General features: G+C 46.1%; 1 protein-coding gene across 2 annotated transcripts in view; it reads left to right on the top strand.

Moving 5' to 3' along the window:
* Positions 1-23,318, top strand: part of ADCY2 (adenylate cyclase 2) — a 410,822-nt gene that overhangs the window by 337,871 nt on the left and 49,633 nt on the right. For both annotated transcript variants that reach the window (XM_051853662.2, XM_051853663.2), the window contains 2 exons: positions 3,099-3,183; positions 19,340-19,477. In XM_051853662.2, coding sequence (XP_051709622.1) covers positions 3,099-3,183; positions 19,340-19,477 — 223 coding nt within the window. The remainder of the gene's footprint in view (positions 1-3,098; positions 3,184-19,339; positions 19,478-23,318) is intronic.

Here is a 23,318-nt window from a genome sequence, read left to right as displayed (position 1 = left end):
GATAGGTTTTCTAGAAAAGAGTGAATGAATAGCTATAAATCAAAACTGTGGAATTTAGCTAAATTGATAATTTTTAGAATATTAATATTCCTAAGTGCATATATTAGAAAATACAAAGGATGGGAAATAAATTATAATCAAAGAAAATAACAGTTTAAATAAGTGATTTTTTTAATGTTGGATCAGAGACTAATAATGTAGAAAATGAATTCAAATTAAAGGCCATAATAATAAAACAAAAAGTCATTCATTTAGAAGGCAAACAAAACTTGCAAAGCTTCAATAGTCTGAGCTAGAGAAAAACCAGAAAAATAACATTAAGCACTGGGAGAAATGCCTTCAAATGTAGAAACTTTTAAAATCGCGAGAGAACATCACATAGAAAATTTTACATTTGAAAACCTAAATGAAACACTTGATTGTCAAAATCAACTCAAGAAATAAAACCAATATTGTGGTAGAGCAGTGGCAGGAATGCAATTGTGTTGCTTATGTTGCTTCGTAGGGCTACTTTAGAAAAGTTTCTTTTTGTTTTTTTCTTTTTTCATTTTTTTAATTTAATAAATATAAATTTACCAAGTACAACTTTTGAATTGTTGCGGCTCTTCCCCCCATAACCTCCCTCCCACCCACAACCATCCCATCTCCCACTCCCTCTCCCATCCCATCTTCATCAAGATTCATTTTCAATTATCTTGATATACAGAAGATCAACTTAGTATATACTAAGTAAAGATTTCAACAGACTGCACTCACACAGACACACTAAATATAGAGTACTGTTCAAGTAGTAGTTTTACTGTTAATTCTCATAGTACAACATCCATGAACCTAAACTTCTCTTTGGTAAAATGAAATGACAGTAGTGATTACCATTCAGGGTTACTGTGAGAATGCAATGAATGACGACATATATAAGCAGTACTTGCCCACAATAAATACCCTACAGCCACCAGTGTGTGTCATCGTCACCTGCTCATCACCATGACATCACTAGATGGTGTTACGTTGAGCTTTGCCAAACCATCAAGAAGAGATCGATCATTAAACAGTTCCAGACCTAAGAAGAACATCTCTTTCTGAACTCATCCTCGCTAGGCAGGCTACCCTGACACCAAGAATAAATTAGGAGAACACAAAGTCAAAAGAAGCAGTCAGGGCTCTTTTGGGAAAATGCAGAAGATGGCAAGCCAAAGTTCAGCAGTTGTGTCGCTGTGTTCCCCTCCAGATGAAGGAGTTAGGACAGGAGCCTTTGTCCCTTGAGATATAGACGGCTTCACACTGCCGACCCCTGCACTCTGTCTGCCCAAGTAGCAGTCTCGGAGAGTGTCAGGGAAATGATTAGCTTTGGACAAAGAGGTGGGTTCTGAGCGGGAAAGGAACTGGGTTGATGTCTAGAAGGAGAAGGTTCTAGATAGGGTAGGCAAGGAGACACATAGTGCTTACCTCTGCGAGACTATAAGCAGTCCAAATAGAATACATTTTTACTTACACTCCTCTTTATATCATAATAGCTATCATTGGCCTGGCCCATGGGAATGGTCAAAAATCTAGGTATAAATGCCTCCCAGCAGAGTCTTACTATTGCTCATAAAGTGTGGACAAATGTTATCAGGCCAGTATTTGAAAGCAGTGGGATCATGTCCAGGAATGACAGCGACCAGTCCATATCTCAGTGAGGTTCATGTGTTTGATGGGAGCCTGATGTGCATCCCCCAATGTCATCTCTTATTCTACAGTATCTGAGGTCGTGAGTAGAGCAAAGCCTTCCCATAATGATGTCGTTAGAGGGGTCCACTCTGTGCTCTGATTTCTCTCTTTGCTTCCCTTTCTGTGGGGCTCCCAGCTATGCACGTACACGGTGCTTGCTGCATTGCATCCGGAGCTTCCGTTCCATGTGTCATCACTTCCTTGCTCCTGGTCTCAGTGCCAGATCTCTTCACTGTCTCCTGCCAGTCTCTTTGGCAGGAGGTTGTATTGTGGTTTCAGATGGCATCTGACCTCTCTTGGATGTTCTATTTGAATTTCATCTTTGATTATTACTGTGCTCCATCCAGTTTTATACCTGAAGAATCTGTTCTTAGAGTCAATGAAGTTTTAAATTATTTAATGATTTAAAAGACTTCAAAAACCCATACAGTTCTTGCAGATAAACCCATAACCTGTTGGTGACTGGATCTGTAACTTAGTGGATGTGTTTTTCACATGATCACAGGATACGTTCATGTTCTTTGGCTTGCTTGAGCATGTGAAAGCCACACCCTATGCAATCTTGGGGGAACCTCAGCAAACATTTTGCTGCACCTGTTCTGAGTGAAGTTGCATGTGGTCGGGTGGGTTAGGAGGGTGAAGGATTTGGGTGTCACCAAGAGTAAGGGTGTCCCACAAGTTCAAGGTGGCCATCAAGTGAAGCTGCTCTGGAGATTCCAGAATGCTGATGAGCAGGGACTAGGCCACGAGATGTGTGCTGTGGCCAAGTGTACATGAAAGAAGGGACCAGGTGCATTAACAAGACATTTAAAAAGGTTGTGCTCCTTCCTTCCTTTTAAGGATTTATTTTATTTGAAAGGTAGACTTATAAAGAGAGCTGGAGGGACAGTAGAAAGAGAGATCTTCTGTGTGCTGGTTGACTCTCCAAATGGTTGCAACAGCCCCACGAGCCTGAAATTCCATCCAGCTCTCCCATGAGGGTGATGGGGCCCAAGCACTTGAGCCATCCTCTACTGCCTTCCCAGGCACTTTAGCAGAGAGCTGGATCAGAAGCAGAGCAGCTGGGACTGGAACCAGTGCTTATTTTGAATATGGGCATTACAGGCGGCAGCTTACCCCCACTGCACCCCGACACCAGCCGTGACTGTATTTCTTTTGTAAGGAACAGATGCTTATGAGGAGTGGTAAGGAATCAAACGAGTTGATCAGCTGTAGACACTTTCCTGTAGACCTGGGCTCTGTTTGTTTCAGCTCCATTTTCAGCTCTCAAAATGGTGGGCGGCAACCCCTATTTAATGAAGCCCTGAGTGGGCCCCCGTGGTGCTGGTAGCATCTCAGAGTGACTGCTGCTGTCCGCGCGCTGACCTCTCCCTTTTGTTTCCTGGTAGAACGTCCATCCTTGGGATTTCCTTTGGAGCTGCATTTCTCTCGCTTGCCTTTATCCTTTTCGTCTGCTTTGCTGGACAGCTTTTGGTAGGTACTTCAACTGTGGGACTGCTGTGAAAAGTGTGTTCATGTCACGAAACTGATTTCTTGCTTAGATCTTTGAAAAACTGGGTACCAGTTGACTTATCGTTTCAAGAGCGACAGCGCTCAGTAAAGAAACATACGCCGTTCAGGTCAGCAGACCTGGGTGTAAACTGAGGCAGTTCATACACAAGTAGATGCTGATTTGAAGGTCATTTGAAATGTTGGATGTCACACTGTAAAATCATATTTTTGCCATTTTGTGTCTGTCAACTTTTTATTTTTAATCATCTCCTGTAAGTTTCCAGAGTACCAATAGCAGTGGATGCAAGGGTAATAGGAGACTTTTGGTGTCCAGATAATTAATTTAAACCAAGTAGATCTCTGACATCTGCTTTCAAGATATAAAATTTTAAAATATCTGAAGATAGCAAATGTTAAAATTATTTGTCATTGGTGTATTCATTTAAGCTGATCATAATAAACTCTTATGAGTGAAATGATAGCTCTGGGTGTAAGAATTAAATATAAATGTATTCTTGAGTCTAAAGCAAGTGTTGCTAACTGGCCATGGCTCTGTATATGTCCTGCAAAAGCCAACAGTGGTCAGAAGTCAGCAAAGATAAGTCAGTGTTTGGTTCACTGGAGATGAGTTGATACAGGAGATGCCTCTGAAGCCAGGATTCCAGGGGGTTTGTGGGCACCCTCAGGAGTAGCTTCCAAGATGGTTTTGAATCAGATTTTTAATGTGATAAAATTTATTATACAAAGTTGGAATCATTTTTAAAATATTTGCCAATGGATACGTTTCATGCTCTGCCTGGGGTTATAGGTAGTACTGTAGATATCTTCATGTTTTTAGAACTGTGCTTTGTTCTTCCAGCCACTTACAAAACATGAGCAAAGCAGCAGCCTTGGGTTTGCTGTTCGCTCTCAGGGCAGTACCCGGCCCGTGGGACGCTGGTGCCTTCTGTGACAGCACCGTTATCAGTCTTTGTGGGTCTATACTTTGCATCTGTTCTTCACTGTAATGTCATAGCACCATGACAGTGCATAATACCCTATTAAAACCCTGTCCTTGCTTCAACTCTGAAAAACCATTGTCATGGAGCCCTGGGCCCTCCCCTGTGGTCGAGCCTGATGTGCTGACATCTTTTGGCCAAAACATGAGTGAAAATTCCAAAGCTTTGCAAAGTAGACACCCGGAATCCTACACCTTGGACCTTTTCAAATGTCTATGGGCTGTGTTTTTCCTGTAATAGTTTAGACATTGCAATTGCTTTTGAAAACCCTTCCCAAAGGAGACTGTTGTTTCCGACTTACTTGGATGCACACATAACTTGTTGAATCTCTGAAAATTCCCCGAGGACACTGAGGTTGTGTAAGAAGGGGGCTGGCTGGAGCAGAGGGAGATTACTGATGCCATAGACAGGAGTGTCAATTGCTAAAGTCAACAACAGGAGTCACTGTGCACTTACTCCTCATGTAGGATCTCTGTCCTTAATGTGCTGTGCATTGAGATTTAATGCTATAACGAGTACTCAAACAATATATTTCACTTTGTGTTTCTATGGGGGTGCAAACTGTTGAAATCATTACTTAATGCATACTAAACTGATCCTCTGTAAAAAAAAAAAAAAAAAAAAAGAAATTATCAATTCCCAACTTGACTCTCACTGGGATTAAACATGACAATAGGTCTGCTCTGATTTCATCATCATTTAAAAAAAATCATCTATTATTTTTCACTTTATGTTTCTGTGTGGGAGCAAACTGTTGAAATCCATACTTAATGTATACTAAGCTGATCTTCTGTATATTAAGATAATTGAAAATGAATCTTGATGTGAATGGAAGGGGAGAGGGAGTGAGAAAGGGGAGGGTTGTGGGTGGGAGGGACGGTATGGGGGGGAAGCCATTGTAATCCATAAGTCGTACTTTGGAAATTTATATTCATTAAATAAAAGTTTAAAAAAAAAAAAAGAAGGGGGCTGGGTAGATAGTGACCCACCCACTCTGAAAGGCTCCCTTGAGGATCCTTGTCCAAGTTATACAATGCTTGACATGCAGAGAAGCCCAGTTTCACACGTCCCCAGAATTAGTCTCCTGAGCAGAAAAGCCCTGGGCTCTGGCTCTCCTCCTCGCCCCCAGAAAGTCCTCTGCAGCCCATTTGTCAGGTTTTCAGGGCAGGAATTGTCATTCCTAGTTCTAATTCTGATTCTAATTCTAATTCAAATAGTTTAGATCATTATGTTGATGCATATTTTCCATTTTCTATTCCAAGGAACCCAGTCTTGGACTTGGGGAACATAGTGTATATTTAGGGTTTCAAGCTGGATTTTTTTTTCTTCCCAGTGTTTAAGTTGTCACATAAAAGAAACACTCAAGTGGAAGCTACAAAAAAAAGAATCTCAAGAAAAACTGCTGCTTTTGTGGGAATGTTTACTCTTTTGTGATCTGTCCCCTTTCAGCTGCCATAGAATCTGACCACCCCACTGCACCTGTCATAGCTCTTGGCCCCACCTGTGCCCCGCTAGAATCTGGAAGGGCCGTGAAGATGATGTCACAATTCCTTTTCCCCACCCCTTCCATTCCTGGGGACTTCCCAGGACCCTGGCACCCACACACCACATGCTAGGAAGTTCTTTTTGCCTGTCATGGCTCAGAAAATTTCAAGGCTATGAAAGAAGTGATGCCTCCCTCCCGCTGAAAAGAAGCCTGTATTGAGAGGCCAGGAAGGCTAAACTTGATGTTGGTCCCTCTTGAACTTAAACTCAAAGGATGCAGGAATGAGTCTCCCCTGAGTGACCAGCAGTAACCCTTGGGTCAGTCTTTGAAATCCTTTTAAAATGCAAGGAGAGATTGTTTGCATTCCAATAAAGAGTTCTTTTTGCTGTTTTAAAACTGTCAGCATCAGACATATCAAGGCACAGCCGATTTAAGAAGCTGTGAGTGTGCTTTGTATCCCACCTTCCAAGCGCAGCCCTGAATGGTTAGTGGGCTCCCCGGGTCTGTGGGTTCCACATGTGCAGGTCCAAACAACTGTAAATCGAAACTTCCACATCTGTATTGAGCATGTGTGGACTTTTTTCTTGTTATTACTCCCTAAGCTATGCTACATTAAAAACTCTGTACGTGGCCGGCGCCGTGGCTCAATAGGCTAATCCTCCACCTTGCGGCGCCGGCACACCGGGTTCTAGTCCCGGTTGGGGCGCCGGATTCTGTCCCGGTCGCCCCTCTTCCAGGCCAGCTCTCTGCTATGGCCAGGGAGTGCAGTGGAGGATGGCCCAGGTGCTTGGGCCCTGCACCCCATGGGAGACCAGGAAAAGCACCTGGCTCCTGGCTCCTGCCAGGATCAGCGCGGTGCGCCGGCTGCAGCGGCGGCCATTGGAGGGTGAACCAACGGCAAAAAGGAAGACCTTTCTCTCTGTCTCTCTCTCTCACTGTCCACTCTGCCTGTCAAAAAAAAAAAAAAAAAAAAAAAAAAAAAAAAAAAACTCTGTACGTAACATCTACACTGTGTTAGGCGTTGTCCATAATCAAGAGGTGAGTTACCAGATACCAGAGGATGGACTCGGTTATATGTAAAAGCTCTGATGTTTTATGTCAGGGATATGGGCATCCCCGAGAGTCCTGGGGCCAATCTCCTGTGGTACCAAGGGGTGGCTGATGTCGCCAATATTCCACAATGGCCACAGGGAAACCTTGCTACCTCCTAATTGCTCATTCCCAAGCTTCTTGGACTCCTTCCATTGTCTGAGGTTTTTATAATGTTTTGTGCTTATTTCTGAATTTAATACTGAGTTGAGGAAAGAATCCCACATACCCCATCCTGAAGGCGTAGATGCCGAAGGTGGTGTGGACGCTAATAATCAAGCGTTAACCTCTGTGTGTGCAGGGTGAGAGCGGAGGTGCAGAAAAGTAAGCTCGGCTGCTGTTTCTCTTCCAAGAGCTTTGCCTCTGTCAGCCTCTGTTGTCCAGAAACCGCAACACAGAGAACTCAGACAGCCTTCTCCAGCTGGGCTTAAAAAAAAAGTAGGAAACAGTCCACATGGGTCAAAAATAAGGGTGATGATGAGGTGCAGGTTTTTCCCTGTGCAGGGGCGTATTCTGGAACACGGGTCAGGGAATCCCTTCTTTCTGGTCACTGCTCTGTGAGAAGCCAGCCCCGTCCACTCTCACCTGGGTCCTGCCTCGTGCCTCCCCCAGGAGTGCCAGGAGTGCTCGCTCTCCTGCCCCCGCACTGCCCCTTCTCAACTCCTGGGCCTGGGCTTGGGCTCAGCAGCTGCTGATTTTTGGGAGACTTCTGGCGGCCCTCGCCAGCCCCTGTGCTGGGTCCTTCGTGCCGCGGTTTGTCCTTCATTGTGCATCTCCTTTTGATCCCTAATTATTTTTACGTCGTTTGACTCCTGAACTTGCTTTCCACTGCCCTGCATCACCCCCAAGTCCAGCAGAATGCAAATCACACACACACACACACACACACACACACACACCTGGGGAACACTCAGAGCTAGGGAACAGGCCCCTCTGCGCCCCCTCCACTGGCCTGGCCATGCCACCACCCCTGACCCCATGGACGCTGACTCCTATTAGCCAGAGGTAGACGTGCTAGAAGGAACCACATCCATCTTCCCTCCTCTGGCTGTGAAACTGACTAAGGAGGAGCAATGAGTTGGGGCCTTTGCCACCCCGCCTGGAATGTATTCACCACCTGCACCCTGATTCCTCGGCTGGGAGACACGTGAGCTGCTCTCTCTGTAGGAAAGCGTCCTGTACCTTCACCAACCAAGGTTGAAGAGGCCGCCTCTCCTCCTTTCCCCTGCCGGCGGGTCAGGCTTGCTGGCTTGCAGCATCACGTGTACCTGTCGATGGAGAGCCCTTCAGGGAGTTCGCTTCAGCCTTGCTTTGTGCTTTGCAGTCGTCAGGTGCATGGTGCACAGGGTTAATGTTTGCTGTCAGAAGGCTGGAAACAGTGCTGCGTTGCACTCCTATGCAGGTCCCTGGCCCCACTGTGCAGAGCACACCCCACCGCCATCCTAACGCAGGTTCAACTTCGTCTGAAGCTCTGACCTAAGCCCCTGTGCTCCGCCTCAGGAGGACCTCCTGGCCTACAGGCGTCTGCGCCAGTCCTCCTGTGTCCTCTGCTTTCAGAGCAGATGCTAGTCAGTGTTGCAGAACCATCAGCCTCGAGCTGAAAGGGAACACAAGGATCACCTTGTCCAGCTAAGGGCAGGCTGAGCACACGCGATTCCAGAGTCGCCGCGTTTAAGTGAGCTTCCAGCTCTGCGCGTTTGGAATCCAAGCTGCACCCTACAAAAACGAAAAGCATTGTCGTCAGCTCTTTTGAGGATGCAATGGAGCCTTCAGAGCAGTCTCGAATGTGGTGACTGCAAATCCTGCACAGACATCCTGCCTGGGGACAGGCGTCTTCAGAACCACGCTGCCTACGGCCAGGTAAGATCCCATGAACGGGTCTGACTCCAGCCTCATGACGGTTTACAATCAGTAAACATGGAGTTGAAGACGACAGCTTTCTCACATCAGCACCTGGCCTGTGACAGCTCATCTATCCTCACAAGAGCCCCTGGAAGCAGAGGCCCACAGACTCTGTGAGTCTTGCCCAGTGATGAACAGCAAGTCGATGTCCAGAGGCAGGTGTCACAGTCAGCAGGTGTCATGGTCAACTTGTGTCCGGGTCAGCAGATGGGTGACCCAGCCTTAGGCAGGGGCATCCCTGCTTATGAAGGTGAACCTGGTGGCACTGAGGTGGTCTTGTGTGATGACTGAGTGCCCAGTAATCAAGCTCTCCTTACCCTCTGGTCTGGTTTCCCAATATACATACATCCTGGAATTCTCAGGCCAGTTTAATTGAAGTTGGGTTCTGGGCAAAATGTAACTCCATATTAAAATATCCTTGATAAAATGAAAATGAAAAGCTTAACTTATAATTGGATTTAGACTTTAAAATAGTCTAACCATTGAGAATTATGCTTTGTGGGAGCTGGCGGTTTGGTGCAGCAGACAAAGCCACACCTGCAGTGCTGGCATCCCATAGGGGCACCAGTTCAAGTCCTGGCTGCTCCACTTCCCATCCAGCTCCCTGCTAATGGCCTAGAAAAGCAGTAGAAGACGGCCCAAGTCCTAGAGCCCCTGCATCCACATGGGAGACCCTGAAGAAACTCCTGGCTTCCAGCTTTGGATTGGCGTAGCTCCAGCTGCTGTGGCTAATTGCGGAGTGAACCAGCGGATGGAAGACCTCTCTGTCTCCCTCTCTCTCTCTGTCTCTCTCTATGACTCTGCCTCTCTGTAACTCTGCCTTTCAAATAAATAAACAACAAAAAATAATAATTCTGCGTTGCAAATGTTTCCATGTATGTGAAAGTCCTTGAGAGTGTTTTCACTTGTATTTTATTTTTTATTGAAAACAATATTTTATCTCAGTAGAAACTGAGACTACAAAAAGAGATTCGAGGTCAAATTTTGTTATAATTGCAATTTAAAAATTCTGTCACTGTGGTGATAATTGTAATAAGTACACCTTTACTGTCAGATTGAACTTTCTGACATCACTGTGACAAATACAAACAAGTGACTTGAACCAGAAATACCACCGAAAGGAAAAAGACAAAAACAAAACAAAACAAAAAATTGAAAGCATCTTTAGAACCATTATCCCAGGCAGAGTAAATGAAAATGTTAGAAAATGTCGGAAGAAATTTCCCCAGCGTTGTCACCTCCTGCTGTGTATGGCAGAGATAATGTGACGCCAGCCCACCAGCCTCGTTCCAGGAAGAGAGAAAAGCAAGAACACGGAGGTCACCTTGGGAGAGGAAAAGTAGGTCGTGCACCTGCTCAGAGAAAAGCCTTCTCCCCCACAGGACTGTTCCCCTGGAGTCTGTTTTCTCTAATGCCATTGTACCTCCGTGAGTTTTCTTTCGGGGAGAGTTTGCCTGGTGTCCTCTTACCCACCTCTGTCTGTTGCAGCCTTTGCTTCTCATTATGTAGGCTCTGGGTGTGTCTCGGGTGAACAGCATCTAGCTCCATGTTATTTTCTCTGATCCAAAAATCTCTCTGACTTGAAAGTCCACGCGTTTACATGAATCATAATTACAGCTGCAGCTCCGTTTTGCTTTTTAACCCACTGGGCCATCTTTGCTTCTCCTTTTCTTTTCCTCTCTTGCCTTCTCTTTCACTCCCTTCAGTGACTTGGAAGTCATATATTTTACTCATTTTTTTAGCTATTGCCATACAACATGTAACATACATGTGATTAGCAGGGTGCACTAATTTCTCTGTCTTTTTGTTGACCAATCCAAGAATCATTCCCTCCTAGCTCCCCTGATAGTGTTGTTTACATTTTTCTGTTTAAATTTCTCAGTTTATTCACCATTATCATCATTCTTGTTGTTGACTGACAATTTCTTTGTCCACTCTTCTTCCCAAATACCAGGTCATTGTAGCCATGCTACTAAACCGCTTCCTTTCATGCTCCTTTCCATAACACCTTGTGTATAATATTCCCACTCAGTTTTTTTTAACTTTTATTTAGTAAATATAAATTTCCAAAGTACAGCTTATGGATTGCAGTGGCTTTTTCACCCAATAACTTCCCTCCCACCCCCAACTCTTCCATCTCCCACTCCCTCTCCCATTCCATTCACATCAAGATTCATTTTCAATTATCCTTGTGTACAGAAGATCAATTTAGTATATATTAAGTAAAGATTTCAACAGTTTGCACCCACACAGAAACACAAAGTGTAAAATACTGTTTAAATACTAGTTATGGCATTAATTCACATTGAACAACACATTAAGGACAGAGATCCTACATGAGGAGTAAGTACACAGTGACTCCTGTTGTTGACTTCACAAATTGACACTCTTGTTTGTGGCGTCAGTAATCACCCTAGGCTCTTGTCATGAGTTGCCAAGACTATGGAAGCCTTTTGAGTTGCCAACTCTGATCTTATTTAGACAAGATCATAGTCGAAGTGGAAGTTCTCTCCCCCCTTCAGAGAAAGGTACCTCCTTCTTTGATGGCCCTGTTCTTTCTACTGGGATCTCACTCACAGAGTTCTTTCATTTGGGTGGTTTGTTTTGTTTTGTTTTGTTTTGCCACAGTGTCTTGGCTTTCCATGCCTAAAATACTCTCATGGGCTCTTCAGCCATACCGAAAGCCTTAAGGGCTGATTCTGAGGCCAGAGTGCTGTTTAGGACATCTGCCATTCTATGAGTCTGCTGTGTATCCCGCTTTCCATGTTGGATTGTTCTCTCCTTTTTAATTATATCAGTTAGTATTAGCAGACACTAGTCTTGTTTATGTGATCCCTTTGACTCTTAGACCTATCAGTGTGATCAATTGTGAACTGAAATTCATCACTGGGACTAGTGAGATGGCATTGGTACATGCCACCTTGATGGGATTGAATTGGAATCCCCTGGTACATTTCTAACTCTACCATTTGGGGAAAGTCCGATTGAGCATGTCCCAAATTATACATCTCCTCCCTCTCTTATTCCCACTCTTATATTTAACAGGGATCACTTTTCAGTTAAATTTAAACACCTAAGAATAATTGTGTGTTAAGTAAAGAGTTCAATAAATAGTATTAAGTAGAACAACAACAACAACAAAATATTGGCTGACGCCATGGCTCATTAGGCTAATCCTCTACCTGCAGTGCTGGCATACCGGGTTCTGGTCCCGGTTGGGGCGCCGGATTCTGTCCCAGTTGCCCCTCTTCCAGTCCAGCTCTCTGCTGTGGCCTGGGAGTGCAGTGGAGGATGGCCCAAGTGCTTGGGCCCTGCACCCCATGGGAGACCAGGGGAAGCACCTGGCTCCTGGCTTCGGATCAGCGTGGTGCACCAGCTGCAGCGTGCCTGCCACAGCGGCCATTGGAGGGTGAACCAACGGCAAAGGAAGACCTTTCTCTCTGTCTCTCTCACTGTCCATTCTGCCTGTCCAAAAAAAAAAAAAAATACTAAAGGGGATAAAGTATTAAGTTGTTTATTGACAATCAGGACAAGGGCTGATCAAGTCACTGTTTCTCATAGTGTCCATTTCACTTCAACAGGTTTCCTTTCCTTGTCACTGATCAGGGAGAACATATGATATTTGTCCCTTTGGGACTGGCTTATTTCACTCAGCATGATGTCTTCCAGATTCCTCCATTTTGTTGCAAATGACTGGATTTCATTGTTTTTACTGCTGTATAGTATTCTATAGAGTTCATATGCCATAATTTCTTTATCCAGTCTACTGTTGATGGGCATTTAGGTTGATTCCAGGTCTTAGCTATTGTGAATTGAGCTGCAATAAACATTAAGGTGCAGACAGCTTTTTTATTTGCCAATTTAATTTCCTTTGAGTAAATTCCAAGGAGTTTCCTGCTCAGTTTTGATGTTTAAGGAATTCTTCATTTTCTCTTCCTTGTGATAATATACAATAATTTTCCCCAAGATTTTGGAAATATGATTCCATATTTTCCTGACCTCTGCTGTACAGAGGAGGAGTCTGCTGTCTAATTGCCCCTTAATAGATAATGCCTTTCTCCGGGGCTGTTTTTGTAGGATTTCCTCCTTGTGGGTAATAGATGCCTGGTGTTAAAGTGTAAGTTTAATTCATTTTTCCTGTTTGAGACTCAGTTTGTCTCCTCAGTCACAGACTCCTATCCTTCTCTGGCTCTGCAAGACATTGCTCCGTGTTGCTTTCGGTTTTGTCTCTTCTCTGGTCTTTCTGCTCTGTTCTCAAACATTTCTCAGACTATTGAAACACGGCATTGCGACTTCTGCCTCAGCCTCCCCTTTCTGTTTTTCGTCTCTTTATCCTCCTGTGTTGTTTTCTGGGTAGCTTTCTGAAGTCTATCTGTTCTCTTGACCACGGTATTGAATTTTAAATTTTCAACATCTAGTTTTTCATCTCTAGAGAGTTAATGTGGCCCACTTAATTGTATCCATGAAATACATGAAATTGATTCTCTATATTAATAAAAAAATTTAACGTTCCTGCTGTTTTAACAACTCAATAATTCACTGTTTAATATAATCACTCTTTTATTAACTTCCTTAATCTTATTTTTAGCCTGTGTCAGATCAGGGTGTTATCTGCAGATCCTATGGTGCGAACTGTACTGTTATGTCGGCTGCCTCTTCCTCATGTGGCCCGTTGCCTTAAGTGGCCATATTTTTCCTTTTTTGTTGTGAGCTTGTGTCCTGTAGGAACTTCCCTGACCCCAGCTGGGATGCCCTGGGCTCTGGGATATGAAGTATCCCTCACAAGCAATGTTGGTCTTACTTCTGCCAGAGCTCTGGTTTTTCACCTGATTGATAATCCCTCAAGGAACAGGCAGCTGGCCTGGTGGTTAACATACACTTGGGAAGCCTGCATCCCGTTTTGGAATGCCTACTTTCAAGTCTCAGCTCTGCTCCCAGTTCCAGTTCACCACTAAGGTCCACCCTGGAATGCATCAGGGGATGACTGAAGCAGTTTCGATCCCTGCCACCCATGTGGGAAAACAGGATGGAGTGGCCAGTTCTTGGCTTCAGCCTGGCCCAACCCTGGTTATTATGGGCATTTGGGGAGTAGACAAATAGACCAGAAGATGGGATCCATCTCTTCTTCTCTCTCTCTCTCTCTCTCTCCCTCCCTCCCTCCCTCCTTCTCCCTCCCTCCCTCCCTCCTCCTCTCTCACCCTCCCTCCCTTAAAATAATTAATGTTCTTGAAAAATTAGCCCCTCAATCTGGGATTCTTCTTAGTAAGCAGAGAATATAATGTCTAATCCAACACCTCTATTTGGCATTTAGACTTATTGACAGAATAAGTCAATATTTTCCGGAACCAATGAGTGGGATTCTTTTCAGCTCTGCACACGACATGGGCTTTCTTCAGGGGTGTCACCGTAGCTGCCTGCCTTTTACAGCATTCCCTTCCTGGCCCATAGCCTGTGCCCTGCTCCAGAACTCTCCCGGCCCACTCCACAGCGCAGCCCTGTCGTTTGTTTCTGTCCCCTGGTAATTTCTCTCGGGGCCTGATGTTAAGACAGTGAAGGTATTCAGTGAACTTGGGTTTGACCAGCGCTGCACTGGTTGCTGGGAGCACAGAGCCAAGTGCGATGTGCTCCTGTCCGCAGCCAGCTCTGCCTGGTGGCCACAGACAAGCTCCTCAGTAAACAGAGTGTGGCATGGACAAGGCCAAAGTGCCTCCAGTGGAGCGAGGACCACGTAGTGTGGCTCACCTGGGACTTGAGGAAGAAACGGGTGGGTTTTTTAAAAATGAGGTTGACCGGAGTAAAGAAGCCTTCCTGTAGGAGATTCAAGGACAGTGAGATGATCAGCATGTGCCTGACGATCTTTGTGACGTTGAAAGTCAAAAGTTTATTGCTCCAGCATGTCCCAGCCATTCAGAACGGTCGTCCTCAGCTAATTAAAATGCCACAGGGGACATTCCTTTTTTTTTTTTTCTTCTTTTTTTTTTTTTTTTTTTTTTTGGACAGGCAGAGTGGACAGTGAGAGACAGAGAGAAAGGTCTTCCTTTGCCGTTGGTTCACCCTCCAATGGCTGCTGTGGCCGGCACATCGCGCTGATCTGAAGCCAGGAGCCAGGTGCCTCTCCTGGTCTCCCATGGGGTGCAGGGCCCAAGCACTTGGACCATCCTCCACTGCACTCCCTGGCCACAGCAGAGAGCTGGCCTGGAAGAGGAGCAACCGGGACAGAATCCGGCGTCCTGACCGGGACTAGAACCCGGGGTGCCGGCACCGCAGGTGGAGGATTAGCCTAGTGAGCCACGGCGCCGGCCCCAAGGGGACATTCCTTTAAACAAATAATCAAAAATGCATGCTTACATGAGAAGCTTCATGTTTTTAGACAAGAGTTTAGCAGGAGTTTTCTTTTTCTAATAATAATAGCGTGCTGCTCAGCCAGGCTCCTGGATTTATAACTTCCCTGAATGTTGTTTCATTTTATTAAACTTCGTTTAATATGAGCATCACCTCTTCAGCTAACTTATTTTAAAGTGGGTGCTAATGAAATTGTGAGTGCAGTCTACTTTTAGATTTGTTGAATTATGAGGAATTGATTTTAGTGGGATTACCAGTTGTTCCTAAGGCAGGATGTTCCGAAGGAAGAAAAGAAACAGGAAAGCTTTTCCTTGTTTTTTTTTTTTTTTTATTTAATGCAAATGGAATGTGTGAACCTTTTATTTTTATGTGGAGAACCTGCCTGCACTGGTTTAAATACTTTGGTATTTTCCTATTCTCCTTGTGTCCTTTCTGCCATACTCCAGTGCTCCTTGTAGGCAGCATCAGCTGTATATGGGGTGTGAAGAGACAGAATTACAACAAACCTAGTTCTGCAGCTCTTAATCAGCCGTCATTGCAATTCAGGCAGCAGGCAACGGTCCAGGCCAAAAGTGGTTCACAATGTCCCACCCCATCACATGGGCAGGTCAGAGACAGGAAGAGGAAGGGGGCCGTAGAGCCAGCCCATTGGCTGCAGCTCCCATCTATCTTATTTGAACAAGAGTTGAGCGTTTGAACATTGTAATTGGCTGAAACTCAGCAGCTGGTACAAGAATAGGTGACAATCTGTTCATACGCCAAGTTAGGTTGCAATTCACCACATTGCAGATCTCCACATAAAAATAAAATCTTCATGCATTTCATTTGCAGTTCTCCTAAAGGAGAAACCTTTAGGCCTGACTTCAGCTATGTATGGAAGCAGGCTAAAACCGAACAGTTTAAAAAGGGCTTTCCTGTACATTTATACCCTTTCTTCTCTCTATACCCCCACCACACGTCACACTCATCCTGTGCTTGCTGGTGGGGAATGTGGCATTAGCAGCCGAGAGCTTTCGCAGAAGGTGCATAGCAAGCTGGCTGTAAGTGGGAGCTGACCGGGCCTACAGGGTACCCACTGCTGGTCAGCAATGAGAGGAAGCAGACTGGGCGGCAGTGATGCCGGGCACTGAACCAGAGCCAGGTGATTGACTTAAACTACACTGAGCTCATGATGGGCATGTTCTCATTTTCACTTGCATGACTTCTTCTGAATAAAGTAATAAAATAAGAATACACACTATTCCTGGATATGTTATCATCTGGGATGTTTTATTAAGATGTGTAGAATTTTGACAAAACTCTTTTTTCCATCTGAGACTTGAACAGTTAACGAGAAGGAGAATAAACTGAAGCAGAGTATGAGGTCCAGACCCAGGCCCTGGGGCCAGCATCGAGCCACCACTTGGGACACTGGCACCCGTGGTAGAGTGCTAGCTGCAGTTTTGGCTGCTCTGCTTCCCATCCGGCTTCCTGCCAATGCACCTGGGAAGGCAGCAAAAGATGGCCCAGGCACTTGGGCCCCTGCCACCCATATGGGAGACCAGGATGGAGTTCCAGGCTCCTGGCTTCAGCCTGGCCCAACCCTGCCTATTGCAGCCATTTAGGGGGTAAATCAATGAGTAGAAGATACTTTCTCTCTCTCTCTCTCTCTCTATATATATACATATATATACATATATATATTTATATTTATATATATGTGTGTGTGTGTATATATATCCCTCCCTCGTTCCCTCCCTCTCTCTTCCCCTCACCCTCTTCCTCTCTCTCTCTCTCTTTTTTTTTTTTTTTTTTTGACAGGCAGAGTGGACAGTGAGAGAGAGACACAGAGAAAGGTCTTCCTTTGCCGTTGGTTCACCCTCCAATGGCCGCCACAGCCAGCGCGCTGCGGCTGGCGCACTGCGCTGATCCGATGGCAGGAGCCAGGTACTTCTCCTGGTCTCCCATGGGGTGCAGGGCCCAAGCACTTGGGCCATCCTCCACTGCCTTCCCGGGCCACAGCAGAGAGCTGGCCTGGAAGAGGGGCAACCGGGACAGAATCCGGCGCCCTGAGAGGGACTAGAACCCCGTGTGCCGGCGCCGCAAGGCGGAGGATTAGCCTAGTGAGCCGCAGCGCCGGCCTCCCTCTCTCTCTCTTAAAATAAATAAAGCTTAGGAAAAAATCATTTTTATACAGAATTGCAATGTCCTTCTATTTCCTTAATCCCTTTTAAGGATTTCCTTTTCCCTTTTAAGGTTTTATTCCTTTTTCTCCTCTGCTCCCATCATCATTGTTTTTTTTTTTCTATGTCCCCAAAACCTTCATCTTCCTCTTTCGTCATTGTCAGAATAGGGTACACACCCCTGACATCTTCTCCTGTCCTTGCCACCGTACTGGGAAGGAGAAGAGAGGGTTTGTTGTTATTCAGAGTTGCTAAGAAAATAGATTTTTAGTCACTGAAATGTTTCTGAGAATTATTGCTTTCTTCATTGAAGTAATAAGAGAGCTACCATGTGAAAAGCAAGTCCCAAGCACTTTAGTAAACCCAAGCACCACATAAACTGAGCTGAGGAGGTGGGCACTGTGACCACGCCAGTAGAGACCACAGAGTGTCATCCCATTGCAGAAAGCCACACAGCCACGGAGACTTGACCTGGGCCGATGGCTGGAATCAGCCTCCTTCCTGCCTCTAGTCATGGCACAGAATCTCAGTTAATTATTGTCCCAGAATTTAATAGGTGACAGTACTCACGGCAGCTGTGTGTTTAGGAACGGCTGGTAGAGGAAGCGAATGTGAAGGAGGCAGAGGCACTCAAGTGCTGTCTATTACAGCCACTCCGGCGCCATCTCTGCGTGGGGGGGGGGGGGGTCTCACCAGCTCTTCCGCTGGACTAACCAAGCAGACCAGACCACAGGGTGGCATTTGTTTCTTCTTTCTTCTGAATTTCTTGAAATCATCACTTTTTTCTTGATGCTTCTGTGGCTGCTGGGGCACAAATACATAAAAACATACACAAAAGAAGTCATAGGCCACAGTGTCTTCAGCGAAAGGGTCACAGCGTCGATCCACAGAGAGCTCTTAATCACTGCTCCTCCTGTGAGCAGCAGCACGAAATGCCCGCCGCAGCACCTGTCAGCCAACCTGGGCAGAATGCGCTGTGCACCTGCCCCTCACCCCTGGACCGAGGCGAGAATCAGAAGGGTTTGTCCCTCAGAAGGTGGCCAACCAGACAAGCCACTCTCAGCCCCTGAGTGGGTCTCGCAGGGTAGATCTGGCCCACAGGAAGCAGTGACAGGGTGCTGGCTGTCATTGCTTAAGACTTCTTCTTCCTCTTGTTTCGAGAAAGTGTGTTCACAGTGGCATTGCTCATGTTAGCCAAGATGTGGGAGCGACCCAGTCTCCATGGAAACAGTGATCTATGCATAGGATGGAATATCAGTCGGTCTTCAAAAAGGAGGGAATCTTGTCATATTAAACAACAAGATGGACCTTGAGGGCCTCATGCTGAATGAAATAAGCCAGAAAGGCAAAGACCGCACGAATCCCCTTGAATGAGTGCTGCAAGTTGGCAAAATGGTGGACACAGGAAGTGGAAGAGTGGTTCCAGGGACCGGCAGGAGGGAGGAGTGGGGAGTGGTTCTTGGTCCGCATTTTGGGTTTTGGGAGCCATAAAAGTTCCAGCAATATTATGCAGCAGTGTGAATGCAGTTGGCATTGACCTGAACATGCATAAGACTTGGGGCATTTTCACCACCATTTAGAAATTGTTTAGAAACCTCAAGTAAGGCAGAGTGTTTCTTTGTGTGGGAGCAGGTCTGACAAGGAGGGGTGGGATGAGGTTATCACACCTGCCCTTGACGGAGACCACTGGACATCGTGGGCTGTGCAGGTTTCATACCCGGTGATGTGAGTTGTGTTCTTGGGTTGAACCCGTGCCAGGGTGACAAGGTGGGGGCGTGTCGATCTAGTTTCTACATAAATCAGCTGAGTTATGACAAGTGTTTCCTCTGAGACCTAACACATCCCCAGAATGATTTAACTGACACTTTTCTTTTGCCAAAAGAGTCACTGAAAATCATAACTTCGGGTCTATTTTGAAAGACGTACCCGTGCATCAGACCTTTGTCATAGGATGTTGATGTATTCTTCATTCACAGCAATGATACCACCGGAATTTTAATAAGGTTTGTGTCTCAGTATGAGCCATTGGAGAGGACAGATTCTGCTTGCTTCAGCCATGAATCACACTGGTGCTTGTTGTGGTTTCAAACGTTGTCATTAAGGAATTTGAGTGGATATATCAAATAACAATGCCTTCTCTTTCCGTTCTGTCCCCCCAGCAATGCAGCAAAAAAGCCTCTGCGTCTCTCATGTGGCTTTTGAAGTCCTCAGGCATCATTGCCAACCGCCCCTGGCCGCGCATCTCCCTCACGGTCATCACCACGGCCATCATCTTGACCATGGCTGTGTTCAACATGGTAAGCCCAAGGGTGAAGCAGGGACTTATGTCGAGCTGGGCTTTCTTCCCTTCCAGAGGAATTTGGGAAATCTGTCTGTGGCTCCTCTGCAACACCAGTGGCTGCCTGTTGTGTGCAGCATCTGTCAGCGGCAGCAGCGGTCTCATGCAAAAAGGATGCTTTTATGGAAGTTACCTTGAGAGAGAAGGTGGCTCCTTGGGTGGTTTCCCACTTCCTGGCTCCTGGTGTCCCCTCACAAGGGACCTGGCTTGTCTGCAAAGTAACCATGAGAGGAATCAGAGCCATCAAACCAGAGAAAGTGCCCAAGTGAGGGTCCTGCCCTAAGTGTCAAAGCCAGATGTCAAACCCCAGGTCCCACCTTTGCCAGCTGCAAGATTCCTTAAACTTTCGCAGGCTCCATCCCCACTTCTCAACATTGAAAACCAAGACGTACCTTCCCAGGTGGCTCTAAGGATTAAGTGAGCCAGTGTTCCCCAGGACAGTGCTGGACATTTTGCAAAGACTGAACTCACGGCTACTCTTGCTGCATCAGTGTCATCATTACCAGTATCAACCAGACAAACACTTAGGTCATTGGTGCACTTGAGACGCATCTTTCTTATCACCCTCACGTCGTCACCACCACCCAGACGATGCTGTGCCAATGTTAGGAATCCAGGATTGTATGAGGTTTAACCTTTGTCTCCAGAAATAGGGAATCAGGCTGCAGGGACAAGCCACATGTAATTCAATAAGGAAGTAGTTTTCATAAGTTAGAAGGCACTCGCTCAGCATAAGAGATAAAATTATTGAGTTTAAATCTGTGCCAGGTACACTGCTAGATGCTCAGACCCCAACGGCAGTCTGCCATCCAAGAGTCTGGTGGATATAGCAACAGCTGGCAAGTCCTTACAAGGTCCTCTGACAACAGGCAAGAGGCAGCGATAGAAGCGTGTGAGAGCTGCAAGGTGTGGAGAGATGCCCTGCTGGACTGACGGGGAAACGGGGGGAGCCCACTAGGTGGAGCCTTGGGAATTGATGGGCATGAGAAGGGGGATGGGCGATGAGGACTGTGCCTTCCAGGTCTCGCATGTTGCTGGACCGTGACATTGTCTTTGCTGCTCAGGGCTTAATCCACAGTGAGGAGCAGGTAGGGAATGGTGGTAGAGTCTGGGCAACAGTTTCTTAGAGAACCCCCAGCATCCAAGGGACTTCGCTTTGCCAGGCCTCAAGCAGAGACTTGTGTGGGTCAACCTGAGGTGTGTGCTCGTAAGGAACCAGGCTGACCCATCAGGCACTCTCTGTGAAGGGTCCAGAACTCTCATCAGAGGGCGGCAGCCACAGGGTAGGGAGCAGGAGTCAGGGGACTTATGACAGGGGAGAGCCTTATGCTTGTCTGCTTATCTCAGAGAATCCTTGTGCAAACGCACTAGCCTGTGCCGCACAGGCAGAGTTCCGGGCACTGCAGGTCTGTGATGATGTCACAGGGAAGAACGATGGACAGAGAGGCGGACAAGGGGCAGTGGCCAGGGGCTGCAGGAACCTGAGTGTGCTTCCTAAAGTGGGTTCCTCATGCTCAGCATTGTAACCTGCATTTTCTGCATTCATCGTGCCAGCGAGGAGTCAGCCCCGCACAGTGCTGACGTGCAGGCGTGGGCTGGTGCAGGGAAGCTGCGGGAGAGGGCAGGATCAGAAGTCAGTGCATCCTGAAGCGGCAGAGCTCACACAGGGACAACAGGGTGATTGGCTGGAGGGCTGACCTCTTCTCACAGCCACAAGGGTGTGCATGTTCAGTCCCCGTAAGGAGGGGCTCTTGGCCAGAATGCTGTAAGTGAGCCCCCTGCTCCCTGGAGAATGTGTCCACTTGTGTGTGCACAGGACTGAGTCAGTAAACCTCTGACACTTGCTCTTCATTGGCCAAGAGCAGCACGTTTGATTCATGGGAAGAAAACATGTGACAGGACATCCACATACTTAAGAACAAGGTCTTTTTTTGTTGTTGTTGTATACATTTTGGTGTAGAACATGCTGTTTTGATATACAGAGTGAGATGAGTACTGTACCTACAAATCTGTAGTAAGTAACGTTCCACAGCTGTCTCGTGTGTGCGGTAAGGGCACCTGGAGTCCCCACTCTGAGCATATCGTCAGTGCACAGTGCAGTATTAACTGCAGAGCGGCCGCTCATTAGCGATCTAGACCTATTCATCCGCACATGTCAGTTCTGAACCCCTGACCTCCCTCTCTCCACTGCCCTGCCTCTGAACCCAGGGCAGTCACCGCCCCACGCTAGTTCCATGCCTTCAGCTGTTTTTAGCTTCCACATGGAAGTGAGATCGTGCAGTATTTGTCTATCTGAACCTTTTTCATTTCACTCTGCATGTCTTCCAGATGGATAGATGTTATTGCAAATCCTGTTTGTTGCAATTCCTGTTGCTGCATAGGATTTCCTACTTTTAAGGCTGAACAATATTCCCTTGTAGGAATAGGCTACATTTTCTTTATCAAATCATCTACAGCAGACATTTAGGTTGTGTCCATATCTCGGCTACTGAGAGTAATGCTGCAGTGAACATGGGAGTGCAGATATGTCTTCAATTAGGTCTTCTTTTAACAAAAGAAGATGTATTTATTTATTTGAAAGAATTAGAAAGAGAAGGAGGGAGAGAGAGGGAGAGAGAAAGAAAGAGAGAGATTGTCCATCTGTTGGTTCACTCTCCAAATGTCCACAATAGCCAGGGCTGGGCCAGGCTGAAGCCAGGAACCAGGAGCTTCATCTGGGTCTCCCATATGGGTGTAGGGGCCCAAGCACTAGGGGTATCTTCCCCTGTTTTTCCCAGGTGCATCAGCAGGGAGCAGCCAGTATTCAAACTGGTGCCCATAGGCCAGCACTGCAGATGGCAGCTTAACCTGCAGCACCACAGCACTGGCCCCAACAAGGTGTTTTTGTCTATTTTCACATGCTCTAGGATACTAAGCATTGATTATATATAAACAGTACTTCTTTATCTACAAGGAATAGCCATTGGTTAGTTTTTAAATGAGAACGAATAGGATATGAGTGAATGAACAGGTAAGCATGAAACCTTTTTTTTAAAAAAGAAGCCTTTTGTTTTGTAAATCCAGCTTTACCTTATAAAACTAGAATTTATTGCTTAATTTTTTAAAAAAATTCATCTGTTTTTATTTATTTGAAAGTTAGAATGGGGAGTAGGGAAGAGGGAGATCAATCTTCCATCTGCTGATTCAAATGCCTGCAAAAGCCAGGACTGGGCTAGGCTGATCCAGGAGCCCAGAACTCCATTAGGGTCCCCCACATGGGTGACAGGGACCCAAGTATTTGGACCAGCACCTGCTTCTTCCCAGGTGCATAAGCAGGAAGCTGAATTAGAAGAGACAAGACATGATTCTAGGCACATGGATTTAAGATGTGGGTGCCCCAAGTGGTGGCTTAACCCACTGCACCACAACATTGCCCCATCACCTAAGTTTTTACAGATAAATGGGAAACAAATCTTATTTGGAAACCAATTTTATTTCCTGTAGGATAATGAGCAGTGGCTAAAAGGCAGGTCAGTGGCTGTGTGTACGTGTGAGCAGTTAGCAGTAAGTTCTCCACCATAGCTACGATCATTTAGAGAGAAGAAAGCCATCTTCAGTGCCAGGAATACATCCCCAGCTTGGTTTTCCTTCTCCATGAAGAAAAGAGCTGAGGCAGGCAGGGCCATCAACAGAGGACGCACGCCAAGTATGGTCGATGATCCTGGGAGAGAAATGAAACCAGGCTCTCGGCTCCCTTACACAGTAGCAGAGGCCGTGGGACAAGGAGTGAGCTCGCTGGCTTTTATTCCCTGTCTGTCGGT

This window comes from Oryctolagus cuniculus, chromosome 14, assembly GCF_964237555.1.
Source record: "Oryctolagus cuniculus chromosome 14, mOryCun1.1, whole genome shotgun sequence".
NCBI classification, from domain to species: domain Eukaryota; kingdom Metazoa; phylum Chordata; class Mammalia; order Lagomorpha; family Leporidae; genus Oryctolagus; species Oryctolagus cuniculus.
This window is presented reverse-complemented; position numbering and strand designations above follow the sequence as displayed.